Source organism: Salvelinus sp. IW2-2015, linkage group LG15 (genome assembly GCF_002910315.2).
Source record: "Salvelinus sp. IW2-2015 linkage group LG15, ASM291031v2, whole genome shotgun sequence".
NCBI classification, from domain to species: Eukaryota; Metazoa; Chordata; class Actinopteri; order Salmoniformes; family Salmonidae; genus Salvelinus; species Salvelinus sp. IW2-2015.
Window position 1 is genome coordinate 42,489,366 of NC_036855.1, and position 18,009 is coordinate 42,507,374.

The following is an 18,009-nucleotide window of genomic DNA, read 5'->3' on the forward strand; positions in this document are numbered from 1 at the left end:
TTATTTACAATGACGGCCTACTGGGGAACAGTGGGTTAACTGCCTTGTTCAGGGGCAGGATTACAGATCTTTACCTTGTCAGCTCTTCCCTTAAACTCAGAAAGCCCCCTACAATCTCTACTGTACTCGACCTCTGTCTTTCTGTCTCACATTGTTACCAGGTGAACATTTTCTTTAATTATAGTCAAAACAAACATAACTTCGGTTCTCAGGGAGCCCACTTTAATTACTCTCTCTTCCTCCCTTTCTTCAATTCAATAAATATACTTTAAAATAAAACTAAAGTGTCTCACGAGATTAAAACTACTAGGGTTTTCCTGAGTCGCAATGTTCTCGAAAGCCCCAAATATGTTCTCGTTTCGCCGGTTGTACTTAACCATATAATTCCTTGTGACCCTGCTCTACCACATAGTTTACTAATGTGGCGATGTTTGGTATGAGTTTCTTCGTCTTTTCACACCAATAACAAATTCACTTTATATTGTATCAACACAAAACCCTCAAATCTACACCCTTTAGCGATTGTTTAAATGTGGCATGAAACAAAGTTTGACTATTTGTAAACATAAATCGTGCTCTTTACTATGTTATCTAATATCCACTGTCCTTGATTCTCACAAGGACTATTCAATCCCAAAATCTGCTAAGGAGCAGGGTTGATCCAAGCTATCTGACCTCACAAAATATAATACTTTTCTTACCTCACACCCAAGCTAACTGGCTAAAGTTGGCTAGCTAACACTACTTCCTGACACAAACAAGAGAATACATCTTCACTCTCCATTCTACTCACCTTGCAGAGCTGGTTAGGCTTTTTTCATGTTATTCAAAACGTTGGTGACTAACTGTGCTGCTGGCAATAATTTAATGTTATTACATAATTACGTTACTTCCCTAACGTCTACTGACACCAGCCATATTCAACCGGCGTTGAGCATTGGTAAATTCAACAGCTATTTTGCACTCTGGTACATTCAAACCAGTGCTCTGAAATCCAAACAAAATTCTGAGCGAATTTACCAAGTACCCCATTTAACAATATCCATACCCAAATTACTTCACAAATAGTACGGTTAGTGTGATTACGCTGATAGATATAAGATGAAAACGCTGGTGTATTGAGCTAATGACTCTTCTGTTATATTGTGCCCAGTCACAAATGCATCCCTGAATTTCCCTGTCAGCAGGGAAATTTTGCAGAATTTTATCCATGATTAGATTATTTCATATTCGAGCCAAATTGGAAGAATGCTCATGCGCTTCTATTAGTGTCTTTATGGCTTTGCTTTAGTGTACATCTTCTATTATGTTTACTTCTGCTCCTCTCTCCTTGAGGTTTTAATATATGCCAATCTTTTTCTGAGACTCTCCCAGATCCTGTAGACAGTCATATAATGCTCCAACGTTGTCTCTAACAAATGATCCATAAAAAGACCACTCTGAACCTACATACGTCTACGTATAGGTTGTTTAAATTGCATCTCATTATATTCCCGGTATTACTTATCAAATCTCCAGTAATCGATTATACAGACATACAATTTCTCATTCATTTTCCCCCCCGTGTCTCACAGAATCAATATACACTGCTCAAAAAAATAAAGGGAACACTTAAACAACACAATGTAACTCCAAGTCAATCACACTTCTGTGAAATCAAACTGTCCACTTAGGAAGCAACACTGATTGACAATAAATTTCACATGCTGTTGTGCAAATGGAATAGACAAAAGGTGGAAATTATAGGCAATTAGCAAGACACCCCCAATAAAGGAGTGATTCTGCAGGTGGTGACCACAGACCACTTCTCAGTTCCTATGCTTCCTGGCTGATGTTTTGGTCACTTTTGAATGCTGGCGGTGCTCTCACTCTAGTGGTAGCATGAGACGGAGTCTACAACCCACACAAGTGGCTCAGGTAGTGCAGCTCATCCAGGATGGCACATCAATGTGAGCTGTGGCAAGAAGGTTTGCTGTGTCTGTCAGCGTAGTGTCCAGAGCATGGAGGCGCTACCAGGAGACAGGCCAGTACATCAGGAGACGTGGAGGAGGCCGTAGGAGGGCAACAACCCAGCAGCAGGACCGCTACCTCCGCCTTTGTGCAAGGAGGAGCACTGCCAGAGCCCTGCAAAATGACCTCCAGCAGGCCACAAATTTGTCTATTCCATTTGCACAACAGCATGTGAAATTTATTGTCAATCAGTGTTGCTTCCTAAGTGGACAGTTTGATTTCACAGAAGTGTGATTGACTTGGAGTTACATTGTGTGGTTTAAGTGTTCCCTTTATTTTTTTGAGCAGTGTATAACGTAGGAAATCTTAGGTACTCACATTAATGAATCCCTCCATGTGCGTTTCCAACAACTCCTGATGCATACACTCCCAGCGGAACCCAAAAACGTTAGTTTCTCGGATGCAGCCCTATGGGAATAATACTCAACGGTTCTCTAGTCTTCCAGAAATTACATCTACCACTTAATAATACCACTCCGTGATATTCTATGATAGGCAGTGTTGAACGGACCCCAAGACAATGCTACATATCTTATTATGCAAACATAAGATTAACASTTATTTCTAGACTCACAAAACTCTCATTCACACAGTACTGTTCCGAAAACATACTTCCCTCACACACTCATATCACATTCACAGACAACACAAACAAAAAACACAGATGGGAATGAGACAGACAAGAGGAAAACTGGTTAGCGCTGTTTTAAGATGTCAAAACCCTGTCTAAATAAACAGTGAAACCCATACCATTATCAAAATATTGCCTAATTAGCAGTCCCACAATGGGGTATTGTATCCACACTGGGATACCACCTACTGCGATTACTATGGTATAGATTATTTTATGTCTATCCAAATGTGCAAAACTACCTACAGAGTACCCATGTCTCCTATGTAATTATGCAACACGGTCCCTGCAAAAATCCAACCTTACCTCATATTTTCTAAGTATCAGGAATAACAAAACATGCACAATAACACCTAACAATAGTAACCCAGGGCATACCCGTTTACCTAATTTAACAAAACAAATTATAATTAGACTTCGCCAGAGCCAGCGTACTTTCAGGTGTCACCGGGCGCAGGTCCCTTGTCTAATTGAACTTCGCCAGGACTAGTGCCCCCCGCAGGGTGTCACCAGGCTCTGTTCCCTTGTTCCCACAAACCTCACCAGTCCTATTGTGATCAAGTCAGTACCACAGACTGGAGTTTAGGTTGCCCTCGACTGGCTAATTAACAATCATGCCCAAGGATACCTCACTTAAGAACACTTATCAACTCAACTCAGTCCTGTTAGTCACCTTAGCTGTGGCCTATTTTAAGAAACAGGGCATTTCTTTTTTATTTATAATTTCATCACTTAGATTTTTTTGTCCAAGCCTACCTCTCTCAGTACTATGTCCCGAGATCTGGTATTCACCCGTGCCCGCTACCTCTCAGATCATAGGCGGGTCCAGCTGCTCAATAATAAGCGTGGTTAACCCTGAGATCCCAACTTCTGATCCAAAACTGATACACAGTTTACCCAGATCTTCAGGAGCGGTCAACAGGTGAAGTTGCAGATACTATCCCCGTCACCAAAAATGTTGTGGAAATTCAGTACTGAGATAGACTTGGTCATTTCTTCAAACAATCATACTTATTTAAAATAGATAAATTATTGCAATAATGAAACCGTCAGCCCAACACTCTTAATTAAACTTCTTAAGGCTAGGGGGCACTATTTTCACGTCCGGATGAAAAGTGCGCACAAAGTAAACTGCCTGCTACTCAGGCCCAGAAGCTAGGATATGCATTTAATTGGTAGATTTGGATAGAAAACACTCTAAAGTTTCTAAAACTTAAAATTATGTCTGAGTATAATAGAACTTATTTGGCAGGCAAAACCCCGAGGACAAACCATCCAGGATTTATTTTTTTAGGTCACTCTTTTCAATGGGTTTTCTATGAGGATTTAGATTTCTAAGGCACTTTGCTTGCAGTTCCTATCGCTTCCACTGGATGTCAACAGTCTTTAGAAATTGGTTGATGTTTTTCCTTTGAGAAATGAAGTAGGGCAGTTCAGAACGAGGGTGGAGTGAAGTGTACTGTTGTGGTTGGGGCGCACGACCTGAAAGCTCGTTCCACTTTGTTTTTATCCGCTATTGAACACAGGTTTTTCCGTCTTAAATTTTATCGATTCTTTACGTTAAAAAATACCTAAAGTTGTATTAGGAAAGTTGTTTGAAATGTTTGGATCAAGATTACAGGTAATTTATTAGATATTTTGTAGCCATGTTGCGCAGGTTGTAACCGGTGTATTTTCAGAATCAAACGCTCCAAATAAAATGGACATTTTGGGGATATAACAGAATTAATCGAACAAAAGGACCATTTGTGATGTTTAATGGACATAATGGAGTGCCAACAGAAGAAGATCTTCAAAGGTAAGGCATGAATTATATGTTATTTCTGACTTGTGTCGTGCCTGGCGGGTTGAATTATGATTTTCATGTGTATGTTTGATGGGGTGCTGTCCTCAGATAATAGCATGGTTTGCTTTCGCCGTAAAGCCTTTTTGAAATCTGACACTGTGGCTGGATTAACAAGAAGATCATCTTTAATCCGATATATAACACTTGTATGATTTATTATTATGAGTATTTCTGTTTTTGAATTTGGCTCGCTGCTATTTTACTGGGTGTTGTCAAATCAATCCCGCACGTGAAGGGATCACTAAGAAGTGTTTATTTTTATTTTTATATATATAAATAAATAAAAAACGGACATCTTATATAGGATGACTAAAATGTTTTAATATCGATAAATTCTTGTAATAATGAAACAGTCAGCACAAAAGTCTTGACTGTTAGGCAGAGAGCCTAACTAATAATGAAAAAACATACATCTTATATAGGATGACTAAAATGCTTTGTCATGCAGATCAAAGGGCATCATAAGCCACACTGGACTCATCCTGTCTTTATCTGCACCTGGCGTCATATTAACCCACTACCCTGGCCTAATTTACCAGATGCCAGGATGTCTAAGAACCATTGAGGCCTTGGTTCTACTCCTCTCTATCCCATTTACAACCACCCCACATCCTGTCTATGGAATGCCAGCTGTAGGTTTCATCCCCAAGTCAATCAATCATCAGCTCAAACCCCACAGGCCCAACTCGAACAACAGACACAGATGAGACCCTTCTTTGATGTATAAACAGTATTATAACATAAACTTGTAATTTTCTGACACAATACTCCTCTTTTTAAGAGGCCATCACTGTTTTCTTGCGCAATTGAATAGCCTAGAGAAATGTTGTGCAACATGAGCTCATGGGCTCTCATGAAGTGTTTGATTAAAATTTTCATTAATGTCAGAGTGATTAGAGGGACAATGGAATGCTGAGTACCAGTCAGTTAGCAAGTTTGGTAGGCAGTTAGCATCAGATGGCACAGCGGTCTAAGGCACTGCATCTCAGTGCTAGAGGCGTCACCACAGACCCTGGTTCAATTCCCAACCGTCCATGATTGGGAGTCCCATAGGGTGGCGCAGAATTTGCCCAGCGTCGTCTCAGTTAGAGTTTGGCCGGGATAGGCCGTCATTGTAAATAATAATTTGTTCTTAACTGACTTGCCTAGTTAAATAAGAGGTAAAATATTAAATAAATAACAATAATTACAGTGACTAAACTGTGACACGTGACAGGTGAGGCGGTATCAGATTCTTGGGTAATCAATGCCTTTCTCACCTGATTGGTTCCAAACTTCTTCCATTTAAGAATGATGGAGGCCAGTGTTCTTGGGGACCTTCAATGCTGCAGAAATGTTTTGGTACCCTTCCCCAGATCTGTGCCTCGACACAATCCTGTCACAGATCTCTACGGACAAATCCTTCGACCTCATGGCTAGTTTTTTGCTCTGACATGCACGGTCAACAGTGGTACCTTAATTACAGGTGTGTACTTTCCCAAATCATGTCAGATCAATCGAATTTACCACAGGTGAACTCCAAGTTGTAGAACATCTCAAGGGTGATCAATGTAAACAGGATGCACCTGAGCTCAATTTCGAGTCTCTGAATACCTATGGAAATACATTTTCCGCTTTGTCACTATGAGCTATGTCACTATTATTGTGTGTAGATTGGTGAGGGGGGTAAAAAACACTTAAATCGATTTTTGAATAAGGCTGTAATGCAACAAAATGTGGAAAACGTGAAGGTGTCTGAATACTTTCTGGATGCACTTAACTTGTCTGATGTTTTAAGCACATTGTTGGATTAAATAAAGACATACAAATGACTCAAGCAGGAGCGATAGATCAAGATAACCTAACCAGAAGAAGAAAAAAAACTCCCGAACCACCTCCCACTGCTGCTTGCTTTTGCAGAATCTGCCATTATGCTCCTGAAGTTGCCGGTGGTAGGCTACACCAGCGGTCGGCAACCTTTCCCATTTGGAGTGCCAATTTATCTTACAATTTCTACCAATAATTCCACATTCACTTCAAGCATTTTAAGTTAAAAAAATATTTCCTGCCCATGTGTTATCATTTACATACTGTGTCACATTTAGTTTGTCTTAATATGCCTCTATTTAAAAACGTAATAATCCTTAATTATTCACAATAATTATTCTCCTCTGACTGTGCATTTCTTTTTTGTTTTCACCACTAGAAATCGACAAGACGATTTCTGGGGGTCTGTACTCCCGAAGTTGACGACTGTTTTTGTGCTTGCCAGTTAGCTAGCAGTACTCAGCTGTCAACAGCTAATGGCTAGCAGTTTCTTACTGGGCATAAAAACAGATGATTGCCGTAATTTCTTCGAGATTATGGAATTATTTAATGTAACAAATCAAACAAATCTTGTAACAATTCATGGTAACCTCGTAAACATTTAATTTAGACGCGACACTTACTTGAAACGGGTGTTTATTTGCTGAAATGTGTGCCATTGCCCGGCTATTAAGAGAGACAGGCGGCTATTTGAGACTGAGCGTTTAATTCTAGTTTCACGATATATATATATTGAGTGTACAAAACATTACGAACACCTACCTGCTCATTCCATAACATTGACTGTTCTGTTCAGATGAATCCAACATGTAAAGTGTTGGTCCTATGTTTAATGAAATTAAATAAAAGATCCCAGGAATGTTCCATATGCACACAAAATTCCGCTGAGGACTATTTCTGTCTGTAATAAAGCCTTTTTGTGGGGAAAACTTTTTTGTTCATTAAATATATATACAGTGGGGAGAACAAGTTTGATACACTGCCGATTTTGCAGGTTTTCCTACTTACAAAGCATGTAGAGGTCTGTAATTTTTATCATAGGTACACTTCAACTGTGAGAGACGGAATCTAAAACAAAAATCCAGAAAATCACATTGTATGATTTTTAAGTAAATAATTTGCATTTTATTGCATGACATAAGTATTTGATACCTGTCTCTTATACACATCTAGATGTGTATAAGAGACAGCCCCTCAATACGGTGCAGTCGTCCTGTCCCCTTTGCAGAAAAGCATCCCCAAAGAATGATGTTTCCACCTCCATGCTTCACGGTTGGGATGGTGTTCTTGGGGTTGTACTCATCCTCCTTCTTCCTCCAAACACGGCGAGTGGAGTTTAGACCAAAAAGCTCTATTTTTGTCCTGTCTCTTATACACATCTAGATGTGTATAAGAGACAGCCTCAATACGGTGCAGTCGTCCTGTCCCCTTTGCAGAAAAGCATCCCCAAAGAATGATGTTTCCACCTCCATGCTTCACGGTTGGGATGGTGTTCTTGGGGTTGTACTCATCCTCCTTCTTCCTCCAAACACGGCGAGTGGAGTTTAGACCAAAAAGCTCTATTTTTGTCTCATCAGACCACATGACCTTCTCCCATTCCTCCTCTGGATCATCCAGATGGTCATTGGCAAACTTCAGACGGGCCTGGACATGCGCTGGCTTGAGCAGGGGGATCTTGCGTGCCCTGCAGGATTTTAATCCATGACGGCATGGTGTGTTACTAATGGTTTTCTTTGAGACTGTGGTCCCAGCTCTCTTCAGGTCATTGACCAGGTCCTGCCGTGTAGTTCTGGGCTGATCCCTCACCCTGTCTCTTATACACATCTAGATGTGTATAAGAGACAGGTGTGTTACTAATGGTTTTCTTTGAGACTGTGGTCCCAGCTCTCTTCAGGTCATTGACCAGGTCCTGCCGTGTAGTTCTGGGCTGATCCCTCACCTTCCTCGTGATCATTGATGCCCCACGAGGTGAGATCTTGCATGGAGCCCCAGACCGAGGGTGATTGACCGTCATCTTGAACTTCTTCCATTTTCTAATAATTGCGCCAACAGTTGTTGCCTTCTCACCAAGCTGCTTGCCTATTGTCCTGTAGCCCATCCCAGCCTTGTGCAGGTCTACAATTGTATCCCTGATGTCCTTACACAGCTCTCTGGTCTTGGCCATTGTGGAGAGGTTGGAGTCTGTTTGATTGAGTGTGTGGACAGGTGTCTTTTATACAGGTAACGAGTTCAAACAGGTGCAGTTAATACAGGTAATGAGTGAAGAACAGGAGGGCTTCTTAAAGAAAAACTAACAGGTCTGTGAGAGCCGGAATTCTTACTGGTTGGTAGGTGATCAAATACTTATGTCATGCAATAAAATGCAAATTAATTACTTAAAAATCATACAATGTGATTTTCTGGATTTTTGTTTTAGATTCCGTCTCTCACAGTTGAAGTGTACCTATGATAAAAATTACAGACCTCTACATGCTTTGTAAGTAGGAAAACTTGCAAAATCGGCAGTGTATCAAATACTTGTTCTCCCCACTGTATATACACACAAAAAAATGAAGCTGCACATTTTCTTATCTCCTCTGCATATGCTGCAATTGAAACAATGGCATAATGGAAACCGAACATTACAAAAAAACACATTGTATTGCATGAGCCACATCAGTTAACAAAATTTGAATAAAAATGCTATATTACCATGAAAATGATCGCATCACAATACCAGGCAGGCATTGCAAGTGTACCCATGAGTTTAGGGTTGTGACTAGAGCGAAAACAGCTATGACCGAAAGTTACTTTTCGTAGCAGGTTAGGAGAGCATTTTAGCTAACCTTAACCCTTTTCTTAATCCAAGTCTCCTAACTTGCTGTGTAAATTCTGCTATGTCACTTCCGGTTGTAGCTGCAGTCCCTTTAGTCAGAACCTGAGTTTTCCAGTCAAATTGCCAGGGTTAGAGGTTCCAAGCCTATTCTATTTATTCTACTTCCATGTGTGCTGCTGCTGCATTGTGGTGGGCATTGCCTAGGCGACAGAAACACACATTTGCTTGTTTCAGCAAGGAGTACAAAAGCTTCATGTTAAGAGTCCATGTTACGGCCGAAACGGACTCAACCGCACGAATGCCCAGCCTTCCTGTCCTCAGTCAGCTATTAATTTCACCCAAAAATAAAATTATTATTAGTAAAATGGTACATGTACTCGTMCCGAACCGTTCGGTACGGGGACATCGATTCGGTCCACACTGTGAACACGAATGAATAAATAAAAAATTWAATAAAAATAAAACCACGAGGCCTATAGGCTTCTTGAGTAAATATCAGCTTAAAAAAAAAACATGTCATGCTATTCTGTTAAAACTAGAGCCTACGCGCATGTTGTAATAAAAATGTATACCTTAATTGGCACATTTTCCGAGGTGCAGCAAGGAACTATTTCTGTACGATGGCGAGTGCTGAGGTCAATAAACCAGGAGGATTCTCCATCGTCTAAATCTCCAGTTTGGGAACATTTTGGCTTCCCAGTGGATTACAACAGTGACAAACAGAGAGAGAATAGCCTATGCAGCTGCCAACATCTAAAACATGTTGACACATTTATACCAAGACCACCCCAGTATTCCTACCAAACAACTTTGTCTCCCCTCTGCATTCAAGCAGCCCTTTGCAGCAGACTTTGACCGGGCCAAATAATTTAGAGGAGCAATAAGTATGGATCTTCAAGATCCAAGATGGCGTAGCAGTCAGACGTCTTTGCCTTTGTCCTGTCCCTTGTATACATCTTTTTTATATATTTTTCTTCGCATATGTTAAAAAAATATTTTCCTAAACCTCAACTTCTAAATACTCTCCTGCAACCCGCCTCAGCCAATGTGTATCTATTTTTTTTCTAAAGTATTTCTATTTACTTCGGATCTGGAATCCCTCAACTGAAGCTAGCCAGCTAACTACCTACCAGCTATCAGTCAGGAAACCATTGCTAGCGGTCATCAGCTAACCATCAGCTAACTAGCTCGGAAAGCTCTCACCAGTTTCGTACAACGTGACTCAAACCAGAGCATAACTGACCTATTTTTTTCTCTCTCCATATCCCCGGAATCCTAGTGCAAACTCTGAACATTTTCATCTGGATTTTTGCAACTAGCTAACCGCAATCCCGGGTGACTACTCCTGGCTAGCGTCTCCATCCCAGAGCAAGCACCAATTAGCCTGAAGCTAGCCTGGCTAGGGCTCCTGGGCTACCACCGAAGCCCTCTCCTGGGCTACAATATCCAGACCCCTTCTACTGCCGGTACGGGGCACGGAACCCCCCCGATCCTCTACGACTGGAATACCGACATAATCTGCCGGAGGATTCCAACAGGCCCCTCAGGCGCGACGTCCGCTGAAGGCCCATTCTGCTAGCCTAGAGCTACTTGGAACCCTACTAATCCACGACTGGTCTATCGACGTCACCGCACGAAGAGGCAAAAACAGACTTACCTCCATCGCGACTTCCCCCAAAGGCCCTTCTGCTAACTTGCTAGCCCTGGTCTGCTAACTGCTAGCTTGCTAGCCCCTGGTCTGCTAACTGCTAGCTTGCTAGCCCCCATCTGCTAACTGCTAGCATGTTAGCCCCGGCCTACAAACTGCTAGCTTGTTAGCACCGGCCTGCTAACTGTCTGAATCGCCGTGTCCCCAGCCAACCCAACTGGCTCACTTGGCTACGCATGCCTCTCTCTAATATCAATATGCCTCGTCCATTACTGTCCTGGTTAGTGATTACTGTCTTATTTTACTGTAGAGCCTCTAGCCCTGCTCAATATGCCTTAACCAACCATGTTGTTCCACCTCCTACATATGCGATGACATCACCTGGTTTAAACGTCTCTAGACTATATCTCTCTCATCATTACTCAATGCCTAGGTTTACCTCCAATGTACTCACATCCTACCTTACCTTTGTCTGTACACTATGCCTTGAATCTATGCTATCGTTCCCAGAAACCTGCTHCTTTTACTCTCTGTTCCGAACCTGCTAGGCGGCCAGTTCGTATAGCCTTTAGCCGTACCCTTATCCTACTTCTCCCCTGTTCCTCTGGTGATGTAGAGGTTAATCCAGGACCTGCAGTGCCTAGCTCCACTCCCACTCCCCAGGTGCTCTCATTTGTTGACTTCTGTAACCGTAAAAGCCTTGGTTTCATGCATGTCAACATTAGAAGCCTACTCCCTAAGTTTGTTTTACTCACTGTTTTAACACACTCTGCCAACCTGGATGTTTTAGCGGTGTCTGAATCCTGGCTTAGGAAAACCACCAAAAACTGCAAAGATAGCCTGCAGAGTTCTGTCTTACTATCCAGGTCTGTACCCAAACAATTCGAGCTTCTACTTCAAAAAATTCACCTTTCCAGAAACAAGTCTCTCATTGTTGCTGCTTGCTATAGACCACCCTCTGCCCCCAGCTGTGCTCTCGACACCATATGTGAACTGATTGCCCCCCCATCTATCTTCTGAGCTCGTGCTACTAGGTGACCTAAACTGGGACATGCTTAACACCCCGGCCATCCTACAATCTATGCTTGATGCCCTCAATCTCACACAACTTATCAATGAACCTACCAGGTACCACCCCAAAGCCGTAAACACGGGCACCCTCATAGATRTCATCCTAACCAACTTGCCCTCTAAATACACCTCTGCTGTTTTCAACCAGGATCTCAGCGATCACTGCCTCATTGCCTGTTTCCGTTATGGGTCCACAGTCAAACAACCACCCCTCATCACTTTCAAACGCTCCCTGAAACACTTCTGCGAGCAGGCCTTTCTAATCGACCTGGCCGGGGTATCCTGGATTGACATTGACCTCATCCCATCAGTAGAAGATGCCTGGTTATTCTTTAAAAGTGCCTTCCTCACCATCTTAAATAAGCATGCCCCGTTCAAAATGTAGAACTAGGAATAGATATAGTCCTTGGTTAACTCCAGATCTGTCTGCCCTTGACCAGCACAAAAACATCCTGTGGCGTTCTGCATTAGCATCGAATAGCCCCCGTGATATGCAACTTTTCAAGGAAGTTAGGAACAAATTTACACAGGCAGTTAGGAAAGCTAAGGCCAGCTTTTTTTTTGCATCCTGTAGCTCTAACTCAAAAAAGTTCTGGGACACTGTAAAGTCCATGGAAAATAAGAGCACCTCCTCCCAGCTGCCCACTGCTCTGAGGCTAGGAAACACTGTCACCACCGATAAATCCGCGATAATTGAAAATTTCAATAAGCATTTCTCTACGGCTGGCTACGCTTTCCACCTGGCTACCCCTACCCCGGGTCAACTGCCCGGCACCCTCCACAGCAACCCGCCAGAGCCCCCACCATTTCTCCTTCACCCAAATCCAGATAGCTGATGTTCTGAAAGAGCTGCAAAATCTGGACCCCTACAAATCAGCCGGGCTAGACAATCTAGACCCTCTCTTTCTAAAATGATCTGCCCGAAATTGTTGCAACCCCTATTACTAGCCTGTTCAACCTCTCGTATCGTCTGAGATTCCCAAAGATTGGAAAGCTGCTGCGGTTATCCGCATCTTAAAAGGGGGTGACACTCTAGACCCAAACTGCTACATACCTAAATCTATCTTACCCTGTCTTTCTAAGGTCTTCAAAAGCCAAGTTAACAAACAGATTACCGACCATTTTGAATCCCACCAGCATCACTACTCTGGACGGCTCGGACTTAGAATGCGTGGACAACTACCTAGGTATCTGGTTAGACTGTAAACTCTCCTTCCAGACTCACATTAAGTATCTCCAATCCAAAATTAAATCTAGAATCGGCTTCCTATATCGCAACAAAGCATCCTTCACTCATGCTGCCAAACATACCCTCGTAAAACTGACCATCCTCACGATCCTTGACTTCGGCGATGTCATCTATAAAATAACTACCAACACTCTACTCAGCAAACTGGATGTAGTCTATCACAGTGCCATCCGTTTTGTCAACAAAGCCCAATACACTACCCACCACTGCGACCTGTACGCTCTCGTTGGTTGGCCCTCGCTTCATACTGGTCGCCAAACCCACTGGCTACAGGTTATCTACAAGTCTCTGCTAGGTAAAGCCCAGCCTTATCTCAGCTCACTGGTCACCATAGCAGCACCCACTCATAGCACGCGCTCCATTCCTCCTTTGCTCGCCTTTGCTTCCAGTTCTCTACTGCAAAAATCACTGAAGCTGGAGACTCACATCTCCCTCACTAGCTTTGAGCAGCTTACTGCACCTGTACATAGCCTATCTGTAAACAGCCCATCCATCTACCTCATCCCCATACTGTATTTATTTATGTCTTGCTCCTTTGCACCCCAGTATCTCTACTTGCACATTCATCTTCTGCACATCTACCATTCCAGTGTTTAATTGCTATATTGTAAATACTTCGCCACCATGGCCTATTAATTGCCTTAACTCCCTTATTTTACCTCATTTGCACTCACTGTATATAGACTTTCGTTTTCTTTTTTTCTACTGTATTATTGACTGTATGTCTTATTTATTCCATGTGTAACTCTGTGTTGTTGTATGTGTCGAATTGCTATGCTTTATCTTGGCCAGGTCGCAGTTGCAAATGAGAACTTGTTCTCAACTAGCCTACCTGGCTAAATAAAGGTGAAATAAAAATAAAAGTTTATGCGCCGATTCTCGGTGGAGAAAAAAAAGGGGATTTCAGCACCTCGCGAAAGTGCTCGAGCCACGTTACAAACGTCGCCCTCTTGCACCCATTTCAGCAAACAGGTTGTTTATATAAGCAAGCTAAAGCTGAAGTTGACAATTAAATTGGCCAATGCACCCTGTGTTGCGCTAACTACAGATGGATGGACCTCCAGGGCTACAGAGAGTTACTTTAACAGTGAAAGCCCATCACATTATCCCAGAGTGGGAAATGAGAAGTACTGCGCGAAAGACACGCTGCCTTTATGAGAGTCACAAGTGAGAATATTTTTCTTTATGTACAGTAGCAGTCAAAGGTTTGGACACACCTACGCATTCAAGGGTTTTTCTTTATTTTTACTATTTTCTACAATGTAGAGTAACAGTGAAGACATCAACCCCTTGAAATAAAACATAAGGAATCAAGTAGGAAAAGGCTTTAACAATTCAAAATATTTTTTAGATTTGAGATTCTTCAAAGTAGCCACCCTTTGCCTTGATGACAGCTTTGCACACTCTTGGCATTCTCTCAACCAGCTTCATGAGGTAGTCACCTGGAATGCAATTCAATTAACAGGTGTGCCTTCTTAAAAAGCTAATTTGTGGATGTCTTTCCTTCATAATGCTTTTGAGTCAATCAGTTGGGGTGTAACAAGGTAGGGGTGGTATACAGAAGATAGCCCTATTTGGTAAAATACCAAGTCTATATTATGGCAAAAACAGCTCAAATAAGCAAAGAGAAATGACAGCCCATCATTACTTTAAGACATGAAGATCAGTCAATCCGGGAAATTTCAAGAACTTTGAAAGTTTCTTCAAGTGCAGTTGCAAAAACCATCAAGTGCTATGAAGAAACTGGCTCTCATCTGGACCGCCACAGGAATGGAAGTCCCAGAGTTAACTTCTTATGGCTGGGGGCAGTATTGAGTAGCTTGGATGAATAAGGTGCCCAGAGGAAACTGCCTGCTACTCAGGCCCAGAAGCTAAGATATGCATATTATTAGTAGATTTGGATAGAAAACGCTGACGTTTCTAAAACTGTTTGAATGATGTCTGTGAGTATAACAGAACTCATATGGCAGGCAAAAACCTGAGAAAAAATCCAACCAGGAATTGGGAAATCTGAGGTTTGTCATTTTTCAACTCATTCCCTATCAAATATACAGTGGGATATTTGTCATATTGCACTTCCTAAGGCTTCCACTAGATGTCAACAGTCTTTAGAACCATGTTTGATGCTTCTGTGAAGGAGGGGGGAATGAGGGCTCTTTGAGTCAGTGGTCTGGCCGAGTGCCATGAGCTGACCACACGTGTTCACGTGAGAGAGTTAGACCTGCGTTCCATCGCATTTCTACAGACAAAGGAATTTTCCGGTTGGAACATTATTGAAGATTTATTTTAAAAACATCCTAAAGACTGATTCTATACTGCGTTTGACATGTTTCTACGAACTGTAATGGAATTTTGTCTGAACTTTCGCATGGACTTGCCCGCGCGTCGTGAGTTTGGATTGTGTACTGAACGCGCGAACAAAAAGGCGGTATTTGGACATAAATGATGGACTTTATGGAACAAATCAAACATTTGTGGAACTGGGATTCCTGGGAGTGCATTCTGATGAAGATCATCAAAGGTAAGTGAATATTTATAATGCTATTCTAACATCTGATGACTCCACAACATGGCGGATATCTTTATGGCTTGTTTGGTCTCTGAGTGCTGTACTCAGATTATTGCATGGTGTGCTTTTTCCGTAAAGTTTTTTTGAAATCGGACACAGCGGTTGCATTAAGGAGAGGTTTATCTAAAGTTCCATGTATAATACTTGTATCTTTTATCAATGTTTATTATGAGTATTTCTGTAAATTGATGTGGCTCTCTGCAAAATCACAGGATGTTTTGGAGGCAAAACATTACTGAACATAACACGTCAATGTAAACTAAGATTTTTGGATATAAATATGAACTTTATCGAACAAAACATACATGTATTGTGTAACATGAAGTCCTATGAGTGTCATCTGATGAAGAATATCAAAGGTTAGTGATTAATTTTCTCTATTTCTGCTTTTGTGACTCCTCTCTTTGGCTGGAAAAATGGCTGTGTTTTTCTGTGAATAGGTGCCGACCTAACAATGATATGTTGTGCTATCGTTGTGAAGCCTTTTGAAATCGGACACTGTGGTGGGATTAACAACAAGTTTATCTTTAAAATGGTGTAAAATACTTGTATGTCCGAGGAATTTTAATTATGAGATTTCTGTTGTTTTGAATTTGGCGCCCTGCAGTTTCACTGGCTGTTGTCATTATCGATCCCGTTAATGGGATCCCAGCCATAAGTTAACTCTGCTGTAGAGGATACGTTTATTAAAGTTACCAGCCTCAGAAATTGCAGGCGACATAAATTCACCGAGTTCAAGTAACAGACACAACATCAATTGTTCAGAGGAGACTACGTGAAGCAGGCCTTCATGGTCGAATTGCTGCAAAGAAACCACTACTAAAGGACACCAATAAGAATAAGAGACTTGCTTGGGCCAAGAAACACGAGCAACGGACATTAGACCGGTGGAAATCTGTAATTTGGTCTAATGAGTCCAAATTTTAGATTCCAACCGCCATGTCTTTATGAGATGCAGAGTAGGTGAACGGATGACCTCTGCGTGTGTGGTTCCCACCGTGAAGCATGGTAGAGGTGTGATGGTGCTTTGCTGGTGACACTGTCTGTGATTTATTTAGAATTCAAGGTACACTTAACCAGCATGACTACCACAGCATTCTGCAGCGATACACCATCCCATCTGGTTTGCGCTGATGGGTTCAGACTTATTAACTTTAAAATATGAAATATTCTCATTCATGTCACTGAGGGAGAGAGGGGAATGTAGAACATTTACATTCTGTCAGAATATGTTATTGTTAGACATCAGGGATCTTATAGGGAGGAGTAAGGAATTTGGGCAGAGGTCAGGTCAGATGAAGTGAGGAAGAACATATATCACTCAGGTTCTGTCTAGCAACAGATGTATTGGCTTTTCAGATGTGTAGGAGGAGACTCAGCATAGGAGAAAGGGTTAAATACCAGGACTTATGTGAATATGTTCTTTGTCTTGTGCACTCAGTGGGTGAATAAACTTGGTTTGAGCTTTATTAAGCATCCGTGAGTTTTTTACTCTAGTTCTAAATAAACAAACAGTTGGCGCTGCAAGCAGGGTTCAAAGCAATTTACAGTCAAACTAGAGATTGCGAATCAGTGAAACAAGAGCCGGTACCAAAAACAAGGTTGACACAGATCCTACACCTGTTACCACTCATTCATAAATCTTGGGAAGATTTATAGTATACGGACCTAGAAAGCCTGAACTTATTCAGTAGTCCCGTTGTATTCTGACCGGTCACAGCTTTATTGTAAGTCCCGGAAGGTAAGCCTGAGCAGCCTGGTACCTGCAGAGGGTAACTCCTAGGGCATAAATCCCAGCCCGAAGAGTAGGTCTTTATGGAAACAACTTGAGGAGAATGTCGAATACGAAAACAACTGTCTTGAGATGGACATATTATTCTAGAATGCAGCGGTGGTACGGGTCTGTCTACATTTGGCAGTATGGAACAAAATTTACAAACTGCAAAGCCTTGTCAGACAAACAATAGTGAACATTTAAGTTCATCCAAATCAAAACTACTTATTTTGTTCGAAAAACAATCCCCAAATGCATCTACAAGTACCAAACTCTTACCTCTGTATGTTTTTCCAACATCAAATGTGGGGCCACGTGCTTTAAAGTACTGAGGGAGAAAAGAACAAGTGGCAGAACTGTAAAACAATAGTGGCTTATTAGTAGCCTACATGATTCAAATCTTGGCTGGCACATACTCTGAAGGTGGGGTAGAAGTGAATGCCAAACTCCTTGCAGATGTCAAAGTTATTCTCATGAGCACAGTCCAGGACGCCAATCCGTATGGCATGCTCCCAGTCTGTAAAAAGAGAGAGAAAATTGATGTCAGTTGTTGTTACAGGGACAAAGGCAAAGTAAAGGCATCAGCAAGC

At 41.8% G+C, this 18,009-nt stretch overlaps 1 protein-coding gene across 1 annotated transcript in view; it reads right to left on the reverse strand.

Moving 5' to 3' along the window:
- The window catches only part of qsox2 (quiescin Q6 sulfhydryl oxidase 2), a 73,535-nt gene that overhangs the window by 24,483 nt on the left and 31,043 nt on the right, over window positions 1-18,009 (reverse strand). Inside the window, exons 2-3 of the mRNA XM_024002771.2 lie at window positions 17,836-17,936; window positions 17,699-17,747 (exon numbers count right to left, since the gene is read on the reverse strand). Coding sequence (XP_023858539.1) covers window positions 17,699-17,747; window positions 17,836-17,936 — 150 coding nt within the window. The remainder of the gene's footprint in view (window positions 1-17,698; window positions 17,748-17,835; window positions 17,937-18,009) is intronic.